This window comes from Neomonachus schauinslandi, chromosome 10 (genome assembly GCF_002201575.2).
Source record: "Neomonachus schauinslandi chromosome 10, ASM220157v2, whole genome shotgun sequence".
NCBI lineage: Eukaryota > Metazoa > Chordata > Mammalia > Carnivora > Phocidae > Neomonachus > Neomonachus schauinslandi.
The window spans coordinates 110,446,435-110,461,651 of record NC_058412.1 but is presented as its reverse complement, the minus strand read 5'-3'; the positions used below and the strand labels follow the sequence as shown (position 1 = coordinate 110,461,651).

General features: G+C 45.3%; 1 protein-coding gene across 4 annotated transcripts in view; it reads left to right on the top strand.

Moving 5' to 3' along the window:
• Nucleotides 1–4,903: 4,903 nt before the first annotated feature.
• MAPRE1 (microtubule associated protein RP/EB family member 1) overlaps nt 4,904–15,217 on the top strand; it is a 30,378-nt gene continuing 20,064 nt past the window's right edge. The window contains exons 1-2 of one of the 4 annotated variants that reach the window (XM_021689349.1): nt 4,904–4,979; nt 10,689–10,812. In XM_021689349.1, the coding sequence (XP_021545024.1) occupies nt 10,692–10,812 (121 nt within the window). In that variant the 5' untranslated portion in view covers nt 4,904–4,979; nt 10,689–10,691. Of the gene's footprint in view, nt 4,980–5,226; nt 5,266–5,504; nt 5,532–10,688; nt 10,813–15,217 lie in introns of those variants that run through there. The other 3 variants (XM_021689350.1, XM_044919108.1, XM_044919107.1) reach the window with 3 other exon arrangements.

Below are 15,217 nucleotides of genomic sequence, written 5' to 3'. Positions count from 1 at the left end.
GGGCATGATGTGTGCATGCAGAAGCCCTCACATGTCCTGGATGGCATTGTGATAACAAAAGCCATTAGTCAATACAGTGTTAATGCCTGGGGGCTGGTAGTGATGTTGACATACGATATTTATTCATGTTTAATAAAAAAAAAGGAAGGGCAGGGCAGTGATCTCCCAGGGGTTTCCCAGTAGCTGGGCTGATGATGCCAACTGTAGCAACAATAGTATCTGGTGTGTTCATCACCGGCCCCCACATCATGTTGGGGTCCCCTTGGTCCTTGTTAGGGAGAGCGGATGGGGGTGGCTTTGGCATCTGCCACCCCAAAGGCCTGCGGAAGGGATCTTGCAGGGACCGGTCCATAGCTGTTTGGTGGGGGGGGAGGAGGACAGTGCCAGCTGGACAGGGTCTCTTACCCACCCTCAGTCCCTCTGGTTTTCCAGCCAACTTCTTGAATGATACTGTGTTCAAGGCCTGCACCTGGTTCTTGATGACTGTAGTGCAACTGGGTGTCTGCCCTGTCTTCACCCACTCATAACTTGTGACCTTGGGGGCGCTCCATATCCTCTCGGTGCCTCAGTTTGCCCAAGTGTGTAACAGGATAATAATCAACCTTCTAAGGCTGGTTTGTGGATCAAATGATTCAAGGCATGTGAAGCATGTGGGAGAGTGCTTGTGGGTAGCAAGCATTGGGTAAATGGCAGCTGCTTTGTTGTTCCTGTTGGGAGAAGCTTCCTAGCAACCCCAAAGTGAGGCCCTGATTACCATGATTACCTGGAAGGGAACTAAGACTCAGAGGTCCCATAACTGACCCAAGGCCACATAGCCAGAGGCAAAGGAGTTTTGAGTTGGAATCTGTTCTGTGAAGCCAAAGTAGTCTGCTATCTCTTCTTGGTCCCACCTGCACCTGTTTATTTTTGGTGTGTGTGTTTGTGTGTGTTTTGTTTGTTTGTTGTTCTGCTGGAGCTTGAAATTATCTGCTGCCCTTTGCAGCCTGGAGTACAATTTTCCTGCCTTCCTTGTTTCTTTCCCTAATTACCTTCTTCCAGCCTACCCCCTCTATCCCTTTCTTCCCTCCTTTCTGCCTTCTTTCCTTTCTTCCTTCTGTTTAGCTTTATTGATTTCTTAAAATTTTTATGTAAAATTTCAGATATACAGAAAAGTTGGAAGAACAGTACAAAGAATTCCTAAGTACCTGCCACTCAGATTCCTCAAATGCTAACATTTTGCCATGTGTTTTGTCATCCTCTCTCTACGTTGTTTTTTTCTGAATCATTCGAGAGTAAGTTACAGAGATGATGTCTCTTTACCCTTAAATCTTTCAGTGTGTATTTCCTAAGAACATTTTCTTATAACTACAGTACATTATAATAATAATCAGGAAATGAACATTCGTTTACTTCCTTATCTAATCTATAGACCTTATTTAGATTTTGCCAGTTGCTGCAAAATGTCTTTATCGAGGAAGATAAATAAACATATATTTTCTGGTCTGGTATCCATTCCAGAACCACACATTGCACTTGGTTATTTTTTATTTTTAAAACTTAACTGTGAAATATACCAAGAGGGCTGTGCATAAATCCTGGTATTTCAGGCCTTATAACCTACCTGTGCTCTATGAGCTTTGGTTCATCCTGAGGTCTCAGCATTGCAGAAAGGGTACAGAGGCTGGCATTACTGGAGCTGATGATTGCTTACTCTGAGTCTTTGCACATGCTGTTCTCTGCCTGGAACAGCCTCCTTCTTTCCAGACTCGTCCTCCAGTTCTCACCTCTTCCAGAAAGGCTTCTTTGCCTCTACTCTAGGCAGGATTAGAAGCCATTCCCTAATCTGAATCCCCCTTCCCTGTGGATATAGAATCTATCTCAGCACAAAACACTCCGTATTAGAATTTATTTTTGTAGTTGTCTCCCCCTTGAGCTGGTCAGGTCCCTAAGGCAGCTGAGACCTTCCAACACCGTTTTTTCGTCCCGTAAACTTGTCATACATGTGGAAAACTTAGGCCTTGACGTCATAGTTTTTGTTCTGTTTTGTTTTTGGAGAGGGGATTCACAATTTCTACCTGTGATAATGAGATCACCTCCATGTTAAAACAGTTGCTTAAAGACACATATTAAAGTCTCCACAGCTATTTCTCCTTCTGGGTAGAAACCGTTTTTCTTATTACTCTCCGGCCTTTTGCAGTCAAGGCTTAATCTGACCCTGATAACCTTGGCTAGCCCTGTCCTGAGGGAGGAAAGTAGACTCTAAGCAGATCACGTGCCCCTTTCCCATCTCTTTGGGAGCAGATCCCGGGAGGGAAATGAGTTTTATTTTGGAGGCTCTTTTTTTTTTTTAAAGATTTTATTTATTTATTTGACAGAGAAAGACACAGCGAGAGAGGGAACACAAGCAGGGGGAGTGGGAGAGGGAGAAGCAGGCCTCCCGCCGAGCAGGGAGCCCGATGCGGGGCTCGATCCCAGGACCCTGGGATCATGACCTGAGCTGAAGGCAGACACTTAACGACTGAGCCACCCAGGCGCCCCTATTTTGGAGGCTTTTGCTCAGAAAACTTAGGGGATGCCCTGTGTCCCCAGAATCAGGTCCAAACTCTAGTCTCGCACTTAGGCTCTTCTTGACTTGGCTGTCTACTTGTCTCATCCCCCACTCTAATGCCCTCCCCCAACCAAAGTGGCCTTTAGGTAACGCTGACAACTAATTGACATTAATGAAATGTTGACATTAATCAAAAGGGACTCAGAAACCACTAACATTACTGAGCACCTACTATGTGCTAGGAGTGGTCTAAGAGCTTTACACACATGTGATTCTAACTCTTAGCAGGGTTAGGATTTGAACTTTGTTACTTATGAAATTCACTTATCCTATTGAAAACTTCATGTCCTCGTGTATAAAATGGGGGTAATTCATGTTGCCCCACAGCACTTGTGAATGTTTTTGCTCAATTATCCATGCTTCCTATCAACTCCCTATGATGCTAATATTACCATTATAATCATTTGACCACAGGGCTATAATCATTTGACCACAGGGCTCTTTGCTGTATCTTCTTGTTCACCCTTACCTACTTCAAAGCTTTTGCTAGGTTAACATTTCATCTTTTAGGGCAAGTATCATCTCTGGGAAGCCTTCCCACACTGCTCGGGTGAGGTCAGGCCTCCTTGTGATGTACTCTTGGAGTGCTGCATTTGGGGGAGACAACTAGTAGTTCTGGTGGTTAAAATACTGAAATGCCTCCAGACCAGTTGATAAATGGTTCCTGCCCCAGCTCCCTGCGGACTTTGGCAACTAATTGGGTAACACTTCACCCAGAAGGAGGCTTCCAGGACCCTACTTCATTCAATGTAGGTGCTGTCACCCTTGCCACACACTACGTCTGGTTCGTAATTACACAGTGATTTGAGCCATTGGTCTTGTCCTCTGCCTCTCCTACCAGACAGGAAACTTTTATTTATTTATTTTTAATTTACTATTTTTTAAGATTATTATTTTTAGGTAATCTCTACACTCAACATAGGGCTTGAACTTACAACCCTGAGATCAAGAGTTGCAGGCCGTATCAATTGAGCCAGCCGGGCACCCCCTAGACTGGAAACTTTTTTTTTTTTAAGATTTTATTTATTTATTTATTTGACAGAGACACAGCGGGAGAGGGAACACAAGTGGGGGAGAGGGAGAAGCAGGCTTCTCGCTAAGCAGGGAGCCCGATGTGGGGCTCAATTCTAGGACCCCGGGACCATGACCCCAGCCAAGGCAAACGCTTCACGACTGAGCCACCCAGGCGCCCCTAGACTGGAAACTTTTAAAAGCTCAGAGGCTAGGGGCGCTTGGTTGGCTCCGTTGTTAAAGCATGTGACTTTTGATCTCGGGTGGTGAGAGGGTGGTGAGACCGACGTTTGGCATAGAGCTTACTTAAAACACACACACACATATAAAAGCTCAGAGCCTATGTCTGGTTTTTGCTCACTATCAAATCCCTTAGGACCTGATTGATCAGGAAAAATAAATATTTGTGGAGCACATGAATAAGTGATATCTTTTTTTTTTTTTTTTTTTTAAGATTTTATTTATTTATTTGAGACAGAGAGAATGAGAGGGAGGAGGGTCAGAGGGAGAAGCAGACTCCCCGCCGAGCAGGGAGCCCGATGCGGGACTCGATCCCGGGACTCCAGGATCATGACCTGAGCCGAAGGCAGTCGCCCAACCAACTGAGCCACCCAGGCGCCCCTGAATAAGTGATATCTTGACAAAAACCCAACTCAAAACCTGGGTCAGCTTCTGTGACGCTGGGCAAGTCAATTGACCTCTCTGAGCCTCAGCTTCCTTTTCTACAAGTGGGTTTAATTCATTCTTTCAGCAAGTCAGGCACTGGTACACAGGACTGAGAAGATCCTTGCTTCTGTGGAGCTTAAGGAAAGGCAGACAATAAAGGCATAAAAGAAAAAAGATGATTTCACAGGTGCTAAGAGGAAAATAAACGGATGATGAGATTACAGGGTCATTACAGAGTAGTCACAGAATGTGTCTCTGAGGTGGCTTTTAAGTCTTTCCTCAAAGCGCCTATCAAGTATCTTTCTTATCAAATAACCCATTTTTGTAGAAATTCATTGGAAAACCAATTCTTTTGGCTCCTGAGGTGGAGAATTTGTAACTGAATCCCGCCTTCTAGGCGGAGTCACACCCGGCCTGTGGCGGGCTCTCATTGGCTTCGTCAGACCACGTGGTTGGGCAATCCGGCAGCCGGCGCCCCGCCCCTTGGGCACCTCAGCTGTCGATCACTGACCGGGCCCCGCCCCCGGCGCGCGGCCGAGTCCCTCTCTATAAAAGGAGCCGGCGCGCAATGACGAGCCTGTACGTCGGCGCGTAACGGAGGGGGGTGCGTGTGAGGTCATCGCGCGGGCGGGCGGGCGGGGTCGGGCGGTTTGAACAAGACGAAGACGGAACCGAAGCCGGGCACAGGCCGTGGACGCGGTCCCGCCGAGAGCCGGTGAGGCGGCTGGCGGGCACGGGGCGGCGGCCAGGAAACGGCCGGGTGGGCCTCGGGCCGGACAGGAGCCGGCGGGCCCTGCGGGCGGTGCCTGGGCCGCTCCCCACGGTGGTGCAGATCGGGCCGGGTGGGGGAAGGGCGGGGCCGTGACCCGGCGCGCGCGGGCTGGGCTGGGGGCGCGCGCTCAGCTCTGCCAGGGGCGGGGCCTCAGGCCGGAAGTGGGGGCTGCCCCTCGGCGGTATGGGGGCTTCTGGGTCGCGGCCTAGGTGTGGGGACTCGGACAGCCGTGGCGAGAGGTTCCGGGTTAGTTGGGCCCGGGTAGGGGGTGTGTGTGGTTATAAGTGAGTCCTGCTGGGAGTTCTGGGGACCCCCACAGTAGGAGGCGGTGTCGCCTGATGGTCAAGAGTTCGGTTTTGAATTCAGACGTGGGTTCCGTTTCCTGCTGTGCGACCTTGGGCAGGTGCCTGAACCTCTTGGCCTCAGTTTCCTCATCTGTAAAGCGGGGACAACGATAAGACTGCGGAAAGCTCTTATCACAGCACGTGGCAGAAAGTAAGCCAGCTCAGTGGTCTCCTTTCTTCACGGGGTATTTGTTGAGCGCCTAAGTGCTGGGCGCTGTGCTGAGCAAAGGCCTGCTCTCCAGGCGTCTGCACTGTGGTGGGGAGACAGATAGGAACTAAGAAAATGAATACATGGACAAGATAATTTCATATAATTACTACGAAGACAGTATAACAGGGCGATATGAACAGTGCTTTTCCAGCCCCTGCTTCACAGCTGCCCTGAGGTGCTTCAGGATAGAGTTTGGCCTCTCCCCCATTTTGAGGATGAGGATCCTGAGGCCCATTGAAGGGAACATAGACCAGGCCTGGCATTCACTTCCCTCTTGGGGTGCTGTAAGATAATAATAGCACTCTTTGCTAATTGGGCACTTGCTGTGTGCCAGGCATTGTGTTAAATGCTTGATGTGGCATTGTATCATTTAATACCATACTCTCTCTAAGAGATCCTGCCTTCATTTTACAAATGAAGGACTGAGACTCCGAGAGGTCAAGCGATTTACTTTATGCTGTCCAGCAGTTGGCTGAAGCCGCATCTGTGATCATGAGTCCAGGCTTTTAACCTCTATATTATGCTGCCCGCCTGAGAGCTAGTGTGTTTTATACCAATTTGCCCTTGGTGGTGGTGTGTCAAAGTGCCTAACACAGTTTCTGGCACAAAGAGAAGCTTAAGACATGATGTTCTTTTCACTGAAATGTTTTCACTAGATTCTCATTTACTCCTCACCACCACCTTGTGCAGAATATGTTGTTCATCTTTTACAGGTGAGCCATTTGTGATCCAGAAAGGCGAGGTGTTTACTCAGGGTCACATGGCTGTTTTCTGGCAGTACCTCCCTCCCTCTTTTTCCATAGGGCTCAGTATGGTGCCTTTGAAAGTAATAGGGTGCCCCTCAGCCAGCATCCAATCAGAATGGGTTTGAGAACATGCTAGGAGAACTGCTGAGGGAGGAGAGATACCTGGGGAGGTAAGAGAGGTTTTTCAAAGCAGTTGAAACCTGGATCACGGAGCCTTTTAAAGGTGAGGCTGGCACAGTGGTTTGGGGTTTTCCGTTGAGGCCAAAGCAATGGAATCCTTATGGAGGAAGAGTAAGCTGTAGCTAGCTGTAGCCATACCTGTGAGAACTAGACTCTGTTTTGACTGCCTGGAAGAGCCAATTAATTGGTTGAGTCAGTGGATGTTTATTGCATATCCACAGGGTGCCTAACCCCGTGTATTTAGTGGCTGCAGAGTTTGCGGAGCACATGGGACCAGGTATTAATGTACTGCTAATGAAAGCGTTTTAAATTATATGATGATGAAAGGCCATTAACGTTTTCGGAGCTGGGGTGTGGTCAGGAGACACACGTGTCTTAACCAGCTGCTTACATTTTATGGTAGCATGACCCGTACATTACCCATTGTATGTATGAATGTCGCCAAAATAGATTACAAGTGCTTAGCCTGGAACTGTTTTTTGTTTGGATGTGTCTCTCCTTAGTACCTGGTAATAGTATTTTGCACACAATATGCATTTCATTTATTCATTCAGGGATTTTAAATAGGGAAGACACCTGATCTGATTTGTGATTCAGGAAATTTGTTGTGGTTGCTGTATAAGGACAGATTAAAGCTGGGGGACTAATTTGAAGGCTGTTGCAGTGGATCCGGATGAGAGATGGTAGCAGGTCTTGGGCACTGTTTTTGGCACTGGAGGTAGGAGGATGAGTGGGACTAGGTCCATCCCTACCCTGGATCTTGTTTGTTTAATACCTGTTATGTTGTCAGATGCCATGCCAAGCATTTTATGTACCTTATCTCATTTAAACCTCACCTTGTAATTTTTAGGTAGGTGGCATTAACTCATAAGATAACTAAGGTGTACTGAAGTTGAGTAACTTGCCCAGGGTCATACAGCAAAAGAGTGATGGCCTCACACTCTTCTCAAACCCAGGTCTTCTTGGCTTGAAATCCTCGGGTCTTTTCATAGAGCAAATTGCTTCCTGGTGCAAATCTGGTCTGGGAATGATTCAGAAATGAGAGATAATGACAATCCAGTGTGATAATGCCTATCATAGAGGTTTGAATGAAGTGCTGTGGGAACAGGAATTAATTTCCCAGTGGAGTTAGGAACTTAATTGTGTTGGCTTCTTATATTTATAAAATATATCATCTGAGTTTAAAAATGTAAGAGTGTTGATGCTTTCCTTTCTGAAAAAAGTTTATATAGATACAGTTTTCTGTGTTTGACACTGTCCTGCCAACCTGAAAACAAATAGCATTTACTGAGTGCTGTGTGCGAGGCACTGTGCCAAGTGCTGTGGAGGATGGGTGAATGTGGGATGTGAGGGCACAGACCTGATAAGTTATTTATCTTGCTAGGTCTCAGTCACCCCGCTTATAAAAAGGCGATTGGTTGGGTAGATCTCTGTTTCTTCCAGCCCTCATATTCTGTAGCTGTATGACTCATGAGGCTTGCAGGAGACTGGTTTAGGAAGACCAACTCACTAGGCACTAGGTGGATGGAAGGAAGTGCCACAAGAGATCATGGGCTCTCATGATGGTTCCAAATTTGCTCTGAGTTTTTACTCTTCATTGGTAATATTGGTGTCTCAGGAAATGAGGGAAATTATGTCAAGGTCACTATGAAATCTGGTGCTTAATAGTTAGTTGTGTGTCTTCATGGTAATTGACCAGGGATTTCATTAGGTCTGGATCAACCTCCCCTTCCCTCATTGCTTGAGTTTTCCTTTCCCACGGTCCTCTACCAGCAGTCGGGTGATCTTTTTCATATGTTGGGGAGAAAGAATTCCTGTCTGCTCCAAGGTTCTTCTAGCTGGACTGAGAATCAAATTGACATGAGACAGATTAACAGGAGAAAATAAAATTTAATAGGTGTATATACGGGAAATCCGCATAGATGGGAATGCCAAAGACAGGCAAAATGAGGTCTATATGTTACTCTCAGTAGAAGCAGGTAGAGGTCTGGGATTTCAGAGGAAAGGAATGCATTTCACAGGGCAATAAGAGCAGGTGTTTGGCAATTAGATGTTTGCCCTACTGTACAGATGGGTCACTCAGATAAAATTTATCTCTGCTAATACCCCTTAGTCTGGAAAGACCCTCCCAGTTTAGATTCTTCTGTGTGGTTACGGGAGGGACAAAAGTTTTTCAGCTCAACAGGGTCTCAAGTGCCTTAACTCAAGATAATCCACTTGCCAAAGTGGCACATTCTGGGAGGGGGGTGTCCTGAACCCCTTCACAAACTTAAAGGAGGGTGTGATTCTACTCTGTTTAAATCCCCACAATGGATTCCTTAGCAATTCCAGGATAAAATCGAAACTGCTTACCATGGCCTGCTGAGTCCTAACATGATCTGGCTTCTTCGCTTCTTTTCCCACTTCTGTTCCCGCTCTCCCTCTTGCTTATTGGGTTACAACAACCTTTCACATCTCCATGTGACTGCTTCCTTCTGATTGTTAAGCTCAAATGTCACCTCAGAGAGACTTTCCCTGACCACATTCCCCACCACCCCTATTTCCTAAATGGTCGATATGAAATGACATTTGTTTGTGTATTTGGTCTGTGTTAGACTTCTGCTACTAGAACATGAACTACCTGTGGACAGGCAACTTGTCTCTCTTGCTTAACTGTTTCCTTGGCCTTAGAACAGTGCTTGGTAAACATTTGTTCACGTTTAATACCATTTTAAGTTACTGTGTTTCTGTGTTGTGTTTTGAATTTGAAAGCCTAGCAGAACAGTGAGGGGCAGCATTTTCTAGTGGCAGGGAAAGAATGTGGCTGGTGGGGCCGGGCAGGTTTGGCTACCAGTTCCTGGGGCTTCTAGGTTGAGCCTCTCTTTCCTCATCTGTAAAATGAGGAGAATGAGGTGACCCTTTTGGGCAGTTGTAAGGGTAAATGACAAGTATCTGTGAAGCTCCTCAGATGTCTTCCTGTCCTCAGGTGGTTCAGGAGAGTATTAGTACCAAGGACCCTTCACTGTAAGGTCATTTCCCACCACATTTGTAGTATGTAGGTTTTTGAAAAGTTTATTTACTATTTTGATTATAAAAAATGGGTATAGTCTTTATTTATTTTTTTTTTTAAAGATTTTATTTATTTATTTGAGAGGAGAGAATGAGAGAGAGAGAACACATGAGAGGGGATAGGGTCAGAGGACAAAGCAGACTCCCTGCCGAGCAGGGAGCCCAATGCGGGACTCGATCCAGGGACTCCAGGATCATGACCTGAGCCGAAGGCAGTCGCTTAACCAACTGAGCCACCCAGGTGCCCTATTTGTTTTTTTAAAAGATTTTATTTCTTTATTTGACAGAGAGAGACACAGCGAGAGAGGGAACACAAGCAGGGGGAGTGGGAGAAGCAAGGCTTCCCACGGTGCAGGGAGCCCGATGTGGGCTCGATCCCAGGACCCTGGGATCATGACCTGAGCCAAAGGCAGATGCTTACCAGCTGAGTCACCCAGGCGCCCCTGGGTATAGTCTTTAAAGAAAAGTTGGAAAATTATGAAAACTATAAAGAGGAATTAACAAAGGCCCACCATCTGAAGGAAACTGCTGTGAACATTTTAATGTTAATGGATAAGTTTTCTGGACAGAGAATGTTGTTTGTACATCAGCCTCTTTCATAGAGCATTTATTTTTATTTTTTTTAAAGATTTTATTTATGAGAGAGTGTGAGAGAGAGAGCGAGAGAGAGCATGAGTGGGGGGAGGGGCAGAGGGAGAAGCCAGCTCTCTGCTGAGCAAGGAGCCCTATATGGGGCTCCATCTATCCCAGGACTCTGGGATCATGACCTGAGCTGAAGGCAGATGCCTGACTGACTGAGCCACCCAGGCGCCCCCTTCATAGAGCATCATCTCTTTACTTAGTGTCTCTGGTTCCTTAAAATTTAATACTAATCACATTAGAATGGGGCCTAACTTTTAGGCTGGCAGGGGTTGGGCAGTTCATTTAGGGTTATGCTTATGTGTAGCAATCCAAGTTCATTTCTGGAATCCTAGTGTCTGATTTGGCCTCTTGGGGAAGAAGGCGAGGCTTAAAAATTGAGTCTACTACAGATCTGCTCTGGGTGACTGACTCTTCAGGAAATGCTTAATCTCTCTTGCATGCCTAATAATGTAAGCCCTTCTCTTTTCCTCACATGCTGTAGAAGATGGCGGTGAACGTATATTCAACATCAGTCACCAGTGATAACCTAAGTCGACATGACATGCTGGCCTGGATCAATGAGTCTCTGCAGCTGAATCTGACGAAGATCGAACAGTTGTGCTCAGGTAAGAGAAATCCACTAGACCATTTTTCCAGGGAAGCCTGCAGGTCCTTCAGGAATGGACAGGCCTGTATCTGACTGCAGAGGCCACAGGTTCAGGTTCTGTGTCAGGCTGCCCTGTTTCTTCCTTTCAGCCCACCCCAGTTCCACTTCTGGAAGGAACTGTGCTGCGAGAGAGTGTGCTTCTGTGCCACCATCTTTACATTCCGACGCCTTCACTTAGCCCAGCTTCTCTGTCTGCACTCTTGTGCATCCAGATTTGAAATGTTCTCTTTGAAGATGACAGTTGTAACTGTTCTAGCTTTATATTAGTTTTATCAGTGGCATGTCTTATTCCCAGGCAGCACAAGACCAAAGTCAGGCAAATGCCATTTGAGCCACAATTTTATTGAACTGTTGTTTAATAAGGATTTTACGGAGAGGTAATGATTTAAAACGAGAATAGAAACGTGGTGTTTTTTTTTTTTTTCTCTGTGTATACTAATTGACATTTAAAGAACTAGAAAGAAGAAAATAAAAAATGTTGGTAGTTCCATTATTCAGAGAAAGCCGCTGTTGGGATATTTTTTTTCACTTTTCTCTGCACATATATATTTGTGTATATCCCAGCTTTTTTCACGTAACTATATTGAGGACATTATCTAGTGTCATTCACTATCATAAAAATAACTTATTTTTAATGGCTGTGTGCTATTTCTGTGGATATGCTAGAGTTGTTTAATATCTTCCTGATTTGGGAACATTTAGGTGGTTTCTAATTTTTCCATAGTGAATCCTAGAAATGGAATTACTAGATCAAAGAGTATGAACCCTACGCTCTTGGTAATTATTTTTCATGAAGATGTTATTTGTTTATACTTCCTCTATAGACTTCCTGTCTCACCTTTGGGGGTTCTACTGACTGCCCTTGACTGTCCTCACATGGTATGGATTGTGTTGGGATTACCAAAACTGGGTCTACCAAAGATAAGGTGGGGTTAAGAATATGCCAGAAGGATGAGATGTACACCTTGCTGCTACTTCAATTCTTATCTTATTTGTGGGAGAGAAGAATTATTCCTGGGTGTAACAACAACAGTCATTTAATTGAACACTTAATGTGCCAGGGTCATGTAAATGTTTTTCCGATATCTCTTCATGCAGTTCTCACTATAGCTCCCATGAGGTAGAGATGTTTATTAACCCCAGTTTACAGATGAGGAAACGGCTTAGAGAAACTGAGTAACAAGTCCCGGGTTATACAGCCAAGAAGAGAATTGAGACTTGAATCTTTGTTCAAATCAAGAGCTGATGTTTTTCAATCCCCATGCCCTACTCATTCTTCAGACTTTTCCTTTACCGGTGCCATTTGGATTTATTTATTTATTTATTTATGATTTTATTTTTAATTAATGTCTACATCCAACGTGGGGCTTGAACTTGCAACCCCGAGATCAAGAGCACATACTCCACCGACTGAGCCAACCAGGTGCCCCCATTTGGATTGGTTTAAATTACTGCCTTCAGGGCGCCTGGGTGGCTCAGTTGGTTGCATGTCTGATTCGTGATTTCATCTCATGGCAGGATCTCAGGGTCATGGGAAGGAGCCCTGCGTTGGGCTCTGCGCTCAGTGGGGAGTCTGCTTGAGAGTGTCTCTCTTTCTCCTTCTACCCCTCCCCCTGCTTGTGCATGCTCTCTCTCCCAATAAATTTTAAAAAGTAAAATTACTGTTTTCGGGTGCCTGGGTGGCTCAGTCGTTAAGCGTCTGCCTTCAGCTCAGGTCATGATCCTGGGGTCCTGGGATCGAGCCCCACATCGGGCTCCCTGCTCGGCGGGAAGCCTGCCTTTCCCTCTCCCACTCCCTCTGCTTGTGTTCCTGCTCTAGCTATCTCTCTCTCTGTCAAATAAATAAATAAAATCTTTAAAAAAAAAAAAAAGTAAAATTACTGTTTTCATTTATGTGATTTTTAAAAATAAAATGAATTCAGCTTCTATACTTCCTTATTTTGTAGCTGGATCCGAGTCTTGCTCTTAGTTTCATTTGCTCATCTTGTTACATCCTCTGTGAGGTTTAATCTCCATTTTGCAGATGGTCAGGGGGAGGCTCCATATGAAGTTGTATAGTGAAAAGATGGTGCTCATGAGTCATGTTAGTTTCTCACTAGTTACTTTAGTTGTAGCAGGCACAGGTTAGTTGAAGGCCCAGGTTGTTAGCCTTAGATCTGTACTGCCTTCCCCCCCAGTTTTTGTTTGTTCCCTCAGTCCCATCACCACATCCCCATTTGTTTGAGGCTCTTAGAGCACTTTTTTGCCCTGTGATTTGTGACTAATGTGGGGATGAGGTCATCCCAATTTTCATTGGAGCCAGCTTTTTCACCAGCAATTTCTCCCTAAAATTTACCTCTTTGGGGATTAACATAAGAATTAAAAAAAAAAAAAAAGTTTCCAAAAAATCTGGTAACATTTAGAAGAATGTAATCTTATCAGAGATACTTTCAATCTATAAAAAATAAAACATATTATCTATAAAAAAAAAAATTTACCTCTTTCCTTAAATATACTCTGAAATATATTTCACTTAATTAGAAAATTAGATCTCTCTCTTTTTTTTAAAGATTTATTTATTTTTAGAAAGAGAAAGAGAGCCTGCGGGCATGGGTGGGGGAGGGGCAAAGGGAGAAGGAGAGAGAGAATCTCGAGCAGACTCCTGGCTGGGCTGGATCTCACAATACTGAAATCATGACCTGAGCCAAAATCAAGAGTTGGATGCTAACCGCCTGAGCCATCCGGGTGTCCCTAGATATCTTTTCATGTGTGGATGAGTGGTACATGTATGATCTGGCTCCAGATCAGACAGGGAGCTGTTGTGGATAGTCAAGACTGGGCATGAAGAGGCTTCAGTCTGCTGTGAGCCGTAATTTTGGACGAGTCCCTTAATGTTCTAGTTCCTCATTTGTAAACTGGAGTAGTAGGACCAGGCCCACCTGTAAAAATAGCTCTCAGATACTGATTCTGTGCCAGACCCTGGATGTGAGCGTAGCTCTCTCAAGGGAGCGTGCATATGCTTCTCTTACAAACGAGGAGACTGTCCGTGGAGCACAGCTTTATGCATTACAGAGCCGGGTTTTGAACCCAGATCTTTCTGACCACAGAACCGACACTCTTTGTGCTGCATTCATGTTCGATCTTTTTTTTTTTTTTTCCACGAAATATCTTTTTAAAAGAAGCATTTGGAAGAGAGTTAAACAAATGTAAATTATATATAATTAATTACAATGATAATTGTCTCATTAAAAATCCCTATGAAGAATTTCAGCTTTGTAAGCTGCCTGCCATTTTTCTTATCCTGGATAAAGTGCTTTTCCAGAGCAGAAAGTGCTAAGTGCAGGACACTTAACTGTGACTTGTAAGCAAACTTTTATTCATTCATAGTTGGTTTTCCTCTGGGAGCTGTGTACGACTTCTCTCCCAAGTATGTAGATGGTTGCATCATGTTTCACATCGATGTTTAGAAAACCAGGTCTCTGTTTTCAACATGAGACCAAACAGAATGAGCTGCAGACACCATGTCCCTGGAGAAGGCCTGCTGCCGGGGAATTGGGAGTCCTGGCGAAAGTGAAGTTCCTTAGACCCTTGCATTTTCTGAGGCCTGAGCAGCATCCCAGTACCCTTTAACACTGGTGCGTGATCCCTCCCATTCTTACCTCTTATGAGCAGAGGATCAAGCTGACTAGAATCTTCTATGAAACCCAAGCCTTGAAGGGTAGGAATAGGTTTTTCTCTTGAGAGAGTAAAGCTCTGAGGTCCTGCACTATTAATGTGCTGGTTGCCAATGAAATGGCCGAGTTTTGTCAGCATTGTGGCCCTGCCCCACCCCGCCAGTGAAACAAGCCTTTGCCTGGCTCTTGTGCGGTAAGGGGAGGGTAACTTTGAGTCACGGTTGATAGGTTGTTTCAGGGTTCCTTTCCATTCCATAGTCTCCCTGTTTATGAGAGCTAGTCATGAAGTATTTTGGAAAGATAGTCGTCAAGAAAAAAACCCTGATCACTGAGAATGATTTGGATGAGGGATTGCTTATATCAGACAGGGGATGCTGGTTGCTTTTTGTCAACCAGTCACCTGTTCCCTCAGTTCCATTCCATGTTCAGGCCCTCCGCATGTTTCCAAGGGCCCACCATGGTTCTTTGAACCTGTAGAGTGTCCCTCACTGAGTTTTCTCAGCGCCCCCTTCTCTTCTTGTCTTCTCCGCTCTAGCCTCGCCTCCATAGTTCCTCTGCTGCCCAGAATAGGAGAGGTGCAGGTGTGCAGACACTCTCCGGCAAGTGCTAGATTTCCTTATTCCTCAGCTTGTTGTAGGAGCCCTTGAGTTTCTCTAAAATGGCCTGTCATGGGATGCCTGGGTGGCTCAGTTGTTAAGCATCTGCCTTCAG